Source organism: Dermochelys coriacea, chromosome 11 (assembly GCF_009764565.3).
Source record: "Dermochelys coriacea isolate rDerCor1 chromosome 11, rDerCor1.pri.v4, whole genome shotgun sequence".
Lineage (NCBI taxonomy): Eukaryota > Metazoa > Chordata > Testudines > Dermochelyidae > Dermochelys > Dermochelys coriacea.
Genome location: NC_050078.2, coordinates 19,426,386 through 19,438,328, shown reverse-complemented (window position 1 = coordinate 19,438,328; position 11,943 = coordinate 19,426,386). Strand labels below are relative to the sequence as shown.

Sequence of the window (11,943 nt, the reverse complement as noted above, 5' to 3'; positions counted from 1 at the left end):
AACTGCCCTCGCCTCCAGGCAATGCCCCCTGCAGCTCCCATTGGCCAGGAACAGGGAATCACAGCCAATGGGAGCTTTGGGGGAGGTACCTGGAGGCACGAGCAAGAGTCAAGAGCAGCGCGAGGAGCCCTTTGCCGCCCAGCACCCCGGGGCCGCAGGGACATGGTGCCGGCTGCTTCCGGGAGTGGTGTGGGGCCAGGACAGGCAGGCAGGCAGGCATGGAGTCTGCCTCGGCCCCGGTGCACACCGCTGCCACCCCGGAACTGCTCCAGGTAAGCGGCACCAGGCCGGTTCCTGCCCCCTGCCCCCTCAACTCCCTGCCCTGAACCCCCTCCCACACCCTGCACCCCAGCCACCTTCCCTGAGCCCCCTCATACACCCCACACCCCTCCTCTGCTCCAAACCCTTGCCCTGAGCCCCTTCCTGTACACCGCACCCCCCTCACACCCTGCACTCCCTCCCGTACCCCAACCCCCTGCCCTGGCCCTGCATAAAATTTCCCCACCTTTTGACCCTAGATATGGCCCTCGGGTCAAAAAGTTTGCCTACCTTTGCTCTAGGGCCATACAATGGCTATATATGCAAGTCCTGGCTTCTGAGCATTCAGAAAATGTTTTGAATTCTGCAGTGAGTTAATATCTCATTGGGAGAGACTAGAGGACACAACCCACAGAGAATGGACCAGTTGTCTAGCAAAATTTGCTTCTTACGGTGCTGAACTTGGCTGTCCCTGCCTGCACTAGCAGGACAACAGATTTCAGCACCAACTTGAGAGGAAGCAGAGGGCAGGCCTTATGCCTGTCGGACAGATTCAAACACGGCAGTTACGGTTGTGAAACACACAGCCCTAAGTCTGGTTTTAAGAGGTTTTATAAAGTGTGGAGAAACTTTCCCTACTCTACAACATCAAGAATGAAAAATCATTTTTTGTCTGTTCATAAGTACCTGGGGTTTTTCTATTTGTTTTCTGGTTGCATCAGTGGAAAGAAAAACTTTCCCTGCTCTATAACATCAAGAATGCAGAATCATTTTTTGTCTGTGCATAAGTACCTTGGGACTTTTGTTTGTTTTCTGGTTGCATCAGTGGAAATTGGCTGAATCCTATTTTATTTTAAATTAAGGCAGTATTCATATTTGCAGATTTCTCCTGAAGACTGTTAGAATTTAGTTGCATCATTTAGCCATTGTTGGCCTTGGATGAACAGACTAAGTTAGGAGAAGATTTTTACTCCTGCCTCTGCTTTCAGAGCCATCTCTCAGCCACATAAACAAGACATTTCACCATATATTTTGAAAACTGAGAAAATGAACAAAAGAGACCACCTCAGACTGCCCAGGGCACATGCAGAATGTATAACTTCTTTCCCAGAAGCAAGAATTAAAAGAAAGAGGCAAGGTGGCAAAGACAGAATGGTAGAAGCAGGTGCCTAGCACACTTTGCTACAATGAGTATTTGCTTTGCCTTCTACGCCCCAATGGGACAGCCATTTTGAAGACTGGCTTGAGGAGAAGTGGTGGGGCTGATGATGGCTTGCCCAATGTCAAACATATCATTTACTGTCACGTAGGTCAAGGGGGATGAAGTTAATAAATACCGACCAAAGCATCGTGGGGCATGTGTTGCATTGCTAGTTGTCTGGTTACTAGGACCCAAAAACAAAGTGGAATGGGTCTAATTATCTTCTAAACAGTTAGGCCCCGTTTACACTGGCTGAAGAAACCATAGTAGGGCCCATGGGCAAAGTACATTTTCCAGTGTCTGAGGATTGTGTTCTAACATGATATTATTGCAGTCAGGACCTCAGATTTTTTATCTATCTAGATGGGAATAAACTATGTTGTAACCATATATCCATCCTGTGATACTGCCTTCAGTTTATAGGCAAGACCAAGTTGTGTTATACACCATAAGTTATATGAACTATATAAAATGTTCTGTGTAAAATGGGCCTTAGTGCATTGCTAGCAAGGGTCATATTAGCGAATACAATCCTTATTAACCAAAATTGAACTGCAGGGCAGGCAGGGCCTCAGTGGAACTTTATAGTACAACAATAAACCAGAAGGAAAACATTTCTTAGCAAAACACAAGCATGTCCAAACTGGGGAAGCCAGAACACTGCCTTGCTCAGGGTGAAGGAATGATTTATAATACAGGTAATAAACCCCAACTTTTACCTTGTCTTCATAATCCTGATCTGATTACAGTTCTGGAAGAAACCTGAAAATGCCTCCTGGAGTGCCCTGCCATATAATCAAAGATAAAACCTTCCGCTTCACTGATGTGCAAATGGAGACATGTTTGTTAGAAGGATTAACCGAGTTGTTCAAAGTGTCTCTTCAGAGTCAGTTCAGTTTACTCTGCTTCCAAAGAAGCAATAAATTATTCACGTGCAAGCAGATTTTCTTACCCATAAACACCACCAAAGGGAAGGAGAGGACCAGAACCTTAATGAGTTTGGTCCCCTTTGAGTTTGGACTGATCAATGTCAGCAATAATTTTGACAGGTTCTAAAATAAGCACTGTTTATCTTCAAAATGCTTAATAAACATCATCCAATTAATCCCCACAACACCCCTCTCAGGTAGGGTGGTAAGTATTGTTATCCCCATTTTACAGTTGTGTGAAGGAAGGCCGAGAGGTTAAGTGATTTCCTGGTGGCCACATAGGAAGATGGTATTAGAGCACAGGAATTACACTGGTTCTTATTAGAACACAGTACCTCTTATGCAGCCACTGATATCTTGGCCTGGTGGGGATCCAGGCAGACAACGCTAAGAAAGCTGCCACTTGACACCCAGCTTTCTTGCACCCTCTGCACATACTCTGCCACTTGCAGGCTTGATGTCTGTCCCCCTTCAGCAGACAGATATGAGGGAGAAGCCTACTCCCCCAGCATGCACACAACTTCAAGCAGCTTGAGACCCTATTGATAATATGTCCTGCCCAGTCTGTGGCAGTAAGAGTTTGAGTTTCCTAAGGAATTTGTTGCCTCCTGCTTTTTGTCTTGGGCCAGCTGGGCCACAACACTTGTTTCCTCTCCTTTTTACATGAAAATTGTCCACTCCTCACCAAACTTCACCCCAAACATATATACCAGTTCAGGGCATATTTCATAGCCCCAGGATCACTGGGTTAGCCACATCAGTTATGAAAGAAAAAAAATTGCTTGAACCCCAGCACCTTTCATTACAAATTTAAGCACTGCTTAACAGCCCCTTCCCAGAAAGCTGCACTGCAGTTTGGGCCATGTAGATCTGTGTTAAGGCAGGACCACAGGCTAATCCATTGGCCTTGCAGGCAGGTGGCCTCCAGATTTGCTAGAGCCAGCTCACGTTTTACTAAAGCTTTTATAATTGTTAGTGCTATTCTGAATCTATTTCCATCATGTTTATTCTCCAAGTCTTCTAACCATTTCCTTTGTGAAGTAACCATCTTCTTTCCAGATAGTTACCAGATAAACACTTAGCAGTGAAGGGGGCTTTGTAAATTTCTTCTTATATACTCTCTATGATCTCTCTACCAGTTTAAAATACGGTCCATCAACCTTCCATAATCTCCTATTAGCATACTAATAGGCCAGTTTTGTTTGATGTCATAATTCCTGATCTTTCCATCACCCAAAGTCATATGAATAATAGAGAAAGCTGCATGCTTCATAGAAACACTGTCAGGATGCTGTGCTAAAGCGTCATTCACGTTACTGATTGTGAAGATGCAGTACAAACACAAACACAGATTAGTAATTTTCTTAGAAATTACTACGTACGTGTAACATTTTGCATAGTTCACACTTCAGGAAGGCCTGTTCAGGGATAATTTACATGATTTCTGAAAAAATCTGTGCACTATACTACATAGCAGAAAGAGAAAAAACATCTTTTTTGTGCTGGCCCTGTAATCTGAAATTAAACATAGAAGGTGGAAGGATCCCACACATTCAAAAGGGATTTCTTGTTTGTACATCAAAGCCCATTTTGGTAAGCTGTACAATGAACAGAGTTTTGCGTATAGATGTGAAAACAGTGGATATTTCTAAAATGAGATACTGCCTAATAAATGGCACAATAATTTCAGACAGATTGAGAGTGTGTCCATTCATATTTAAAACACACTCCTACAGGAGGACAGCACAATAACGTGTTACAAAGTGGGGAGCAGTTTACTGACAGAGTATTGTTATTCTTTATTTCCATAATAGTGGCACCTACATGCCATAAATCAGGAATCAAGTTCTTTTTGTGCTAGGAGTTTATTACATTATTCTGTATGTAACATCATTATTTCATTAGCTGACAGTTTACTTTGTTAAAGAGACTTCAAAATTAAGTGATGTTTACAATAATTAAACTAAATGCAATTTAATATTTTACTCTATCTCTGTGAATCTACTTTATAGCTAGTTTTTCACTGTGGAAGTTGTATTAGGGACTACTTTGTTCTCTAGGGAAAGGAACTGATATTTATTTTTAGTAGACAAAAACAGGTTAATGATACACAATTTGAGGACCTAAAATTGTTGGCAAAATAGAGTAAAGACATGTAGGATTTCATTTCCCAGAGTGTACATTTTCAAAAACAAATTCACGGCAAATGGGTGAGGGTATGATCTGATTTTCATAGTAATTCTCACCAGAAAAACATTTAATGCAAAACACAAGCTTGTAAATTGCTATTTGTTAGCACTGTCTCTCGAAGATTGGTAGCTCACTCATTGAATTACATGCTTCTGCAGAAATGACCCCCTTCTTTTATCAGGTTGGAAATCATTAACTCACACACTTCAGTCCCCCTTACAAAGGAAGTTTTCACTTTTTTCGGGAGGGATGGTTAGGAGAAACAAAAGGAGCTATAGATATAAAACAGCTATGTGAATACTGGCTTCAGCAGCCTGCAGCCAAACACATTTCAATGCCATAGACCCCATTAGGATCTCCAAATATCCCACATAGTCTATATGTGCAATAGGGCTTCAGTGCCATCCGTTCCATTAACTATGTTACCAGCATCCACACTTCCCACTTTGCCTCTGCATGTCAATGCATCCAGTGCTACCCATCCCATTAACTAGTATGCCAGCTCTCAAACTTCTCATATAGCCTTAAAGTTGATGATACAAACTAAAAAGGGTCATAAATGTATGTGAATTTCTATGTCATAGACTTAGCCTTAACAGTTGGAGAGGCAGCAAACTCATTGTAGCTGTATTGTGTTTATTCAGAGGGGATCTCTAATCTAACCTCTGCCTCTCCAGGTCAAAATGTGCTCTCCAACAAAATGTATCTGTATCTGTCTGTCATCTTACCTTCTGGCAATTTAGGACCAAATTTTCCAAAGAGCTCAGTTCCCATCTAGGAATCTAAATGAAGCGGCCAGTTTGTGGCAGCTGCCTGGTGCTGAACACTTTTGAAAATCTGGCCCATAATCTATGGTTGCATATTTTTACAGGGAACTTGTCAAAATATGTCCAGTCCCTGGAAAGCCTGGATTTTAATCACACAGTGGTATCACTAAGGTGAGATGGACTTCCTGCACTAGTGAAAACTGTTCATACGAAAAATGTTTGGCAGGATCAGGCCCACAAATATTATCATTTCACCTAGGGAAAAGTACCATAACATATCTAAATAAAGAAATTCACACTCATTTCACAAGTCTAGCAACTGGTCTACTGCGCACTTGAAAGACCACAGAATACATTAAAGTAATGTTTCATTTTTAATGTTGATTCTCATCCATTGCTTTTAAGGTCATGTGTGACAGGTGTCTAATGAGAGGACATGAGTATGATAGACACAGCTGAAAAGCTGTTCGTTTTGTTGCATATGTAATAGAGATTGTTAGTGAAAAATTTACCTGCCTGAATAATGTATTATGCCAGAATGGTAGTCACGCCACACTTAAATCTGGGTTCTTGTTTTTCACTTAAAATGGGGGATTCAACCTATGGAAGTTTTTTTTTTTTGTTTGCGTGTGTTTTAAACAGAGTATCCAGCCCCAATTTTCAGGATATAATCTGCTTGAATTTTCAAGTAAATCGGTTAATTAATTCCCAAATTGTAATAAGCTAAAATTTAGCTTTTAAAAAGTTCACATTGAATCTCATGATGTTTCTGGCCTGTCTAAATAAAAAACTAGAGACTATCTAAAGTCAGTAATTTGCACATAGCGAATGTGTCTCTCTGAAATAATCATTTTGTTAACTAACAAAAAGATTAGTGTTCTCTGTCATAACAGAATACTCTTATGCTCAAATAAATTTGTGAGTCTCTAAGGTGCCACAAGTACTCCTGTTCTTTTTGCTGATACAGACTAACACAGCTGCTACTCTGAAATTATGCACCTTTGTTAGCTAATGGAGACCACCGCTTATATTAGCCATATGTATTCTCAGACACGGTGTGAAGAAACCCTTGTGAACAGTAGTACAACATTGACTTTTGTCAGATGCCCTGGTAATACTCCCTGCATCCAAAACTGGAGGCTAACACAGAGCCTAGACAATGGTCATTGTTAGGATGGGGGGCTTCTACTGCTTTGAGAAGACCTTTGACAAAGTTCCACATATATGCCACATAAGGACCTCAGTGTTACTTAGGTGCTCTGTTATCTCCAAAATATATAAAATATTACATACACACACAATACTCACCCACCACGAAGAATAAACTGAACCAATGTTTCCAAAATAATTAGTATTTATTATAATCCAGTATAGAATGGATTCTGCAGTTGTGAATAAATTACCTTAATTGAAACCTATGGGATTAATGGTGAAAGTAATTTATCTGCACAGGTGTTTGGCAGTATTAGATCACTGTAAAGCAAGCATGTTCCTAGTTTATTGTCTCTCTCTGTTTTTGTTTGTCCTTGCCTATTCCATCATTGCAAAATCTGGTGATTGATTGTAAACCTCAGCATATTTTGTTTTTCTTAATTTATTACCCAAAATCTGAGGGTTTTTTTAAGCTTCTAGCCCTCATGTTTACAGAGAAAAGCTGTGAAATGTGAGCCAGAATTATTTAAAAAAAAAAAAACTCATGCTTTTTCAAGCCAATCTCCTTAATTTTAGGGGCGCTGATTCATCAATTTGGAGATCCTGTGGGCAGCAATACTGCCATTCTGACACTTTCATATCACTTCCATCTATTTTCTAGCCATTATCCTCACTGCACACCCCTCAAAACGCCTGCTACTCTGAGTCTGGGCTAGGGCTGAAAACCAGCTGTGGGGAAGAGAGGGTTGGGTCCAGTGCTTAATTTGTGCCAGGGCTGAGCCTCAGCACTCCAGGTTTGGCAGTTCATAGCCCTGGCACCTCCGGGCTTGCCATGTCAGTTGTGAAACTAAAAAAACTGCTTTATTCCCCCCACCCCCTTCTTTCATTACAAATTAAGCACTGGCTTGGGCCACTTTGAGGAGTGTCCTTCCCTCCTCTGGGTCTCCTCCAGCATGCCCCCCAGGTCATCCAGCACTGTGCCTTTGTTATGAGAGCGAGCCTGGGCCCCATGGCGCAGCCCAGGGTACTGGCTGAGGGTGGCTACCAGCCTGCTTCCCCCCCCGCCACCCCAGCGCCGGCTACCACAGTCTGGAGGTGGAGGGCAGACTCTCCGCAGGAAGGCTGAGGGGCAAGAGCAAACCCCTGGCTGTCGGGGCGCCCCGCGCCCCACGGAAAGGGCCGCAGGACAAGGGGCAGGGCACAGGAATCAGCCTGGCGGAGCCTCCCCTCCCCGAACGGGTAGCCCGCGCCACCCCCGGAGCCGCAGGCAGAGGCGGGGGCTGGGGCAGCCGCACATGCTCACTAGCGGACGGGGCACATGCGGCTGAAACCCCCCACCTGGGAGGAGCCACAGGCAGGCTGCCACCGAGCGGGGGGGGGAGGAGGGGGAGCGGGGGGATTATAAGAGTCCGAGGCGCGCCCGAGGGACTCCGGACTTTAGGTGGCGCAGCTGCAAGTTGCGGAGCGCAGCGAGACTCGTGGGCAGCTCGAAGGCAAGGAGCGGCGGGGATGGGGCACGGCACGGACGCCACGGACAGGCTGAATGTAAGTGCGGCGAGCTGGGGGGGGGGGGGAGATGAAGGCGAACCCCAGGCGCGGGCGGGAGCCTGCCCCCCCCCCCCCAGCACTTGCCGCGACGCGGGAGCTGGTTGCACCGGTTGGCGCCGCACCGAGGGAGCGCCGGGGCCGCAGCCCGCACACGCACCCATGTGCCAGCTGTTTGCAAACAAAAGTGCATTGAGACCTGGGGGCCCGCGGGCGGGCAGGCGCTGCGAGTGGCAGGCGCGTCCTCTCTGCGCGGCTGGAGACGGGGGCGCAAGGGGCGAGGCGGTGGCTACCTTCGCCTAACGGGATCCGAGGTGCCCTTTGCGTTTCTTCTCCCCCTTTCACAGCGCGCGCCTGGGAGGTGCCCGGGGACGGACTTGCGGGGCGGGCGGAGAGACCCACGTTGAGTCCCGCACTCAGGCTCTGAGCCCCGTTAAAACTTGGCGGGGCTTGCAGAGGGTGAAAGGGCGGGGTTTGGTCCCCAGCCTCTTGCTCTCCTTGCGGCCTCTTGGGCGTTTTAAAGCGGAGCTGTCCGCCTTGAAGTGAACGATGAATTTCAAACCCTTCCCTTCGGTCCTTGCTGCCGTCTCTCTCAGTGTTAATGACAAGGGCTGTCCTGGTTGGCTTGAGCGCGCTGTTACAATGCAAGATTTCGGGCGGAGGGTGCCTCCGTGATGAGTTTGCTTAAAAAAAAAAAAAAAAAAAAAAGTTGGATCCACTTGGAGCAAGCCTATTTGTTGCAGCCAGCCCCGAAATTCCAGTGTCTAAACACAGAACGAGTCAAATTGCTCCTAGGGTGGCCAAAGTGCTGGATACAGGTTTTGCAGCAGTAGATTGTTGTTGTTGGCTCTACTGTTTTTTCAATTTAGTCAGTGGCATTTTGGGGCCAGGTACCAGATTTGGGGATTTGCAGTGCTTTCGAGCCAGGATGCATCAGCCGCATGCTATCATGGAGATGTGGTGGTGGACTATGAGTACCCACACTTTCACTCCATTTAACCCGTGGAATTTTTGGGGGGGTGAGGAAATAGGGCCAAAAATCGGCTAGATCTGGCAAGATTCATCTTTTATTCATAATTTGTAAAATGCATAAATAGATCAATCCATTTGGAGATGGTGTATCAAATTGTTTATAAGTGCCTTATGATCTCCTAGGATGCATTAACCCTATGCAAATATTATATGTATATAAAGAGTAATTGCATAAGAGTGGCCATTCCTTCCAGCCTGTATTGTTTTGCCAGTTTGGTGCTTAGCTGTGGGTAATTTCCTCATGCACTTGCATGCCTGATGCCTCCACTGTTTTACTTCCTTTTTTTACGAGCGGGCACTTTCAACACTAGCTAGGCTCCAACAATCTCTCAGTCACATGAGCCCCTGCAACCACAGCAGAGGGAGGGAAAGGTGTTTGCTCATGGTGACCTTTCTAAGGGTTGTGGATCTCCTCTATTTAAGAGGTCACCTATTCTGAGGAACTGTCAGTTGCTCCTCTACAGGGAACCCTCACTATTATTGTTTTCTCTTGATAGCATTAGCTGAATCAGCAGGAGATCTGGGGAAGCCATGTTACTGTTTAGAGGTTCATAAATAAGCATCCTCTACACTTCTGTAGTAAGAATTAAAATGAAACTGTTCTTATCAGTGATATTCTTTGGAGAGCTATCCTACAGTAGCAGGGAAAGGGCTAGACAATGCAATAGACCTTTTCCACTGGTAAGGTGAATCTGCTAAAAACATGATATAATAAGAATACTGAAACCAGGGTAACATTTCAGAGAATGGCAATTATTCTTTGCGCCCTCTCCCCACACCCAAACATTGTTCCCAAGATTCTTGTTTCCCAAAGGGGAGTGAGAATGAAGTAGAAGTGATCAAAAGTTTTAAATATTGTTTTGATAATTAAGTTTAATGTAAACTTCATTTTACTATGTTTTTTTTTAATTAATATTTGGATGGCTTTTTCTGTCCCTGACCATGGCTTCTTAGGAGGCTCTTTAGACATTAATGTGAAAATAGCTGTACATAGTGAAAAGTCTTAGCAGAAGTGGAGTTGAGGTCTAACAGCTTTTCTTTCATTTTATTGTAGCTGTATTCTGGAATCACCATTGAATTTCCTGATAATGGCACTGATGAGCTTGGTTCGGGCCGTGACTACGGGGACTTCAAAGAGCCATGCTTTGGGCATGAAAATGCCAATTTCAACCGTATCTTTTTGCCAGTCATCTACTCCATCATCTTCCTGACTGGAATCATTGGCAACGGATTGGTTATCGTTGTCATGGGCTATCAGAAGAAATTAAGAAGCATGACCGACAAATATAGGTTGCACCTTTCAGTTGCTGACCTCCTGTTTGTCATCACTTTGCCATTCTGGTCTGTGGATGCAGCTATAAGCTGGTACTTTGGGAACTTTCTGTGCAAGACAGTCCATGTCATTTACACTGTCAACCTATACAGCAGTGTCCTGATTTTGGCCTTCATAAGTTTAGATCGTTACCTGGCGATAGTCCATGCTACCAATAGCCAGAGACCAAGAAAGCTGTTAGCTGAAAAGGTAGTGTACGTAGGCGTATGGCTACCAGCCATGCTTTTGACAGTGCCTGATATAATCTTGGCCAGTACTAGTGAAGTAGATGGAAAGTATGTATGTGATCGCGTCTACCCTCATGACAACTGGCTGATTTCATTCAGATTTCAGCATATATTGGTAGGATTTGTGTTGCCTGGTCTAATAATCCTGATTTGCTACTGTATTATAATTTCTAAGCTGTCACACTCCAAGGGTCACCAGAAGCGCAAAGCATTGAAGACTACAGTCATTCTCATCCTTGCCTTTTTTGCCTGCTGGCTGCCTTACTACATTGGCATCAGCACAGACACCTTCATCCTGCTTGGAGTCATCAGGCATGACTGCAGCTTTGAGACGATAGTACACAAATGGATCTCTATTACAGAAGCCATAGCATTTTTCCACTGTTGCCTGAATCCGATTCTTTATGCCTTCTTGGGTGCCAAATTCAAAACATCAGCACAAAATGCCTTGACATCAGTTAGCAGAGGATCGAGCCTTAAGATCCTTTCCAAAGGCAAACGTGGTGGACATTCTTCTGTTTCTACAGAGTCAGAGTCTTCAAGTTTTCATTCCAGCTAACAGTCTCCTTCTCATCTTTTTGTAATAAAGAACATTTTTAAAAAAAGTTACACAAGATTTCAGAAAAAACAAGACTGACCATAATGTACAGTTTTATTTATGGTTGGAATTTTATATTGTCTTTTAGTTTCTGTGAAGTTCAATTGACTTATTTATATAAACACTTTCTTGTTGATGGCAAAGTGTCTAGGCAGGACCTGTGGACAAGTGGTTAGTTCATGAAGTTTAGTGCTTGTCTGGTTGTATAGATACGTGAACTAAACACTTTTAGAGTGTAGAAAGTGACTGTTTAAAATTTAGAAAATGTTCTTCTGTTTGTATGTAAATGTTCCAAATGTGTTCCTGTTAAAAATTCTTTTGATTGATACTCAAGAATTCCCCTCCACCCCCCCCAAGCTGTTTGGTTTACAATAGTTTAATTCTGCTGTAGACAATGTCACTTATAACCAAAGCCTCTTCTGTCAAATGTTAGATTTTTTTTCCAATTCTCAGTAATGGATTGGTTTGCAAAACTCTGCTGTGTAAGGTTGTTAATAAAAGTACATGATAACTATTTTGGTATGTTCTTCAGGTCTTAATTCCATATACTTTATTTTTCTTACCACTTTGAGTTGCAGTTATTAATGTTCAATCTTTGAAACCAACATAACTCATCTAATACAGGCCTAGGGAAAAACAAGAGGTTTCATATATATTGCTTGTCCAGTGATGAAATAAACTATATTTATCAATACAGACAACTGAGTAGCT

At 43.7% G+C, this 11,943-nt stretch overlaps 1 protein-coding gene across 2 annotated transcripts; it reads left to right on the top strand.

Moving 5' to 3' along the window:
* Positions 1-203: 203 nt before the first annotated feature.
* CXCR4 (C-X-C motif chemokine receptor 4) lies at positions 204-11,743 on the top strand. 2 transcript variants are annotated; one of them, XM_038421160.2, is made up of 2 exons: positions 204-272; positions 10,129-11,743. In XM_038421160.2, exons 1-2 carry the CDS (start codon positions 219-221, stop codon positions 11,191-11,193), a joined length of 1,119 nt encoding a protein of 372 aa, XP_038277088.1. In that variant the 5' UTR covers positions 204-218; the 3' UTR covers positions 11,194-11,743. The 2 variants fall into 2 exon arrangements, with proteins under 2 accessions (XP_038277088.1, XP_038277089.1); XM_038421161.2 differs by lacking the exon at positions 204-272 and adding an exon at positions 7,765-8,042.
* Positions 11,744-11,943: the final 200 nt, after the last annotated feature.

Excerpts from the sequence above, each read along its gene's own strand:
- CXCR4 (XM_038421160.2), top strand. The coding sequence starts at position 219 with ATGGAGTCTGCCTCGGCCCCGGTGCACACCGCTGCCACCCCGGAACTG. Across the intron at positions 273-10,128 it reads CCACCCCGGAACTGCTCCAG|CTGTATTCTGGAATCACCAT; the intron begins GTAAGCGGCACC and ends ATTTTATTGTAG.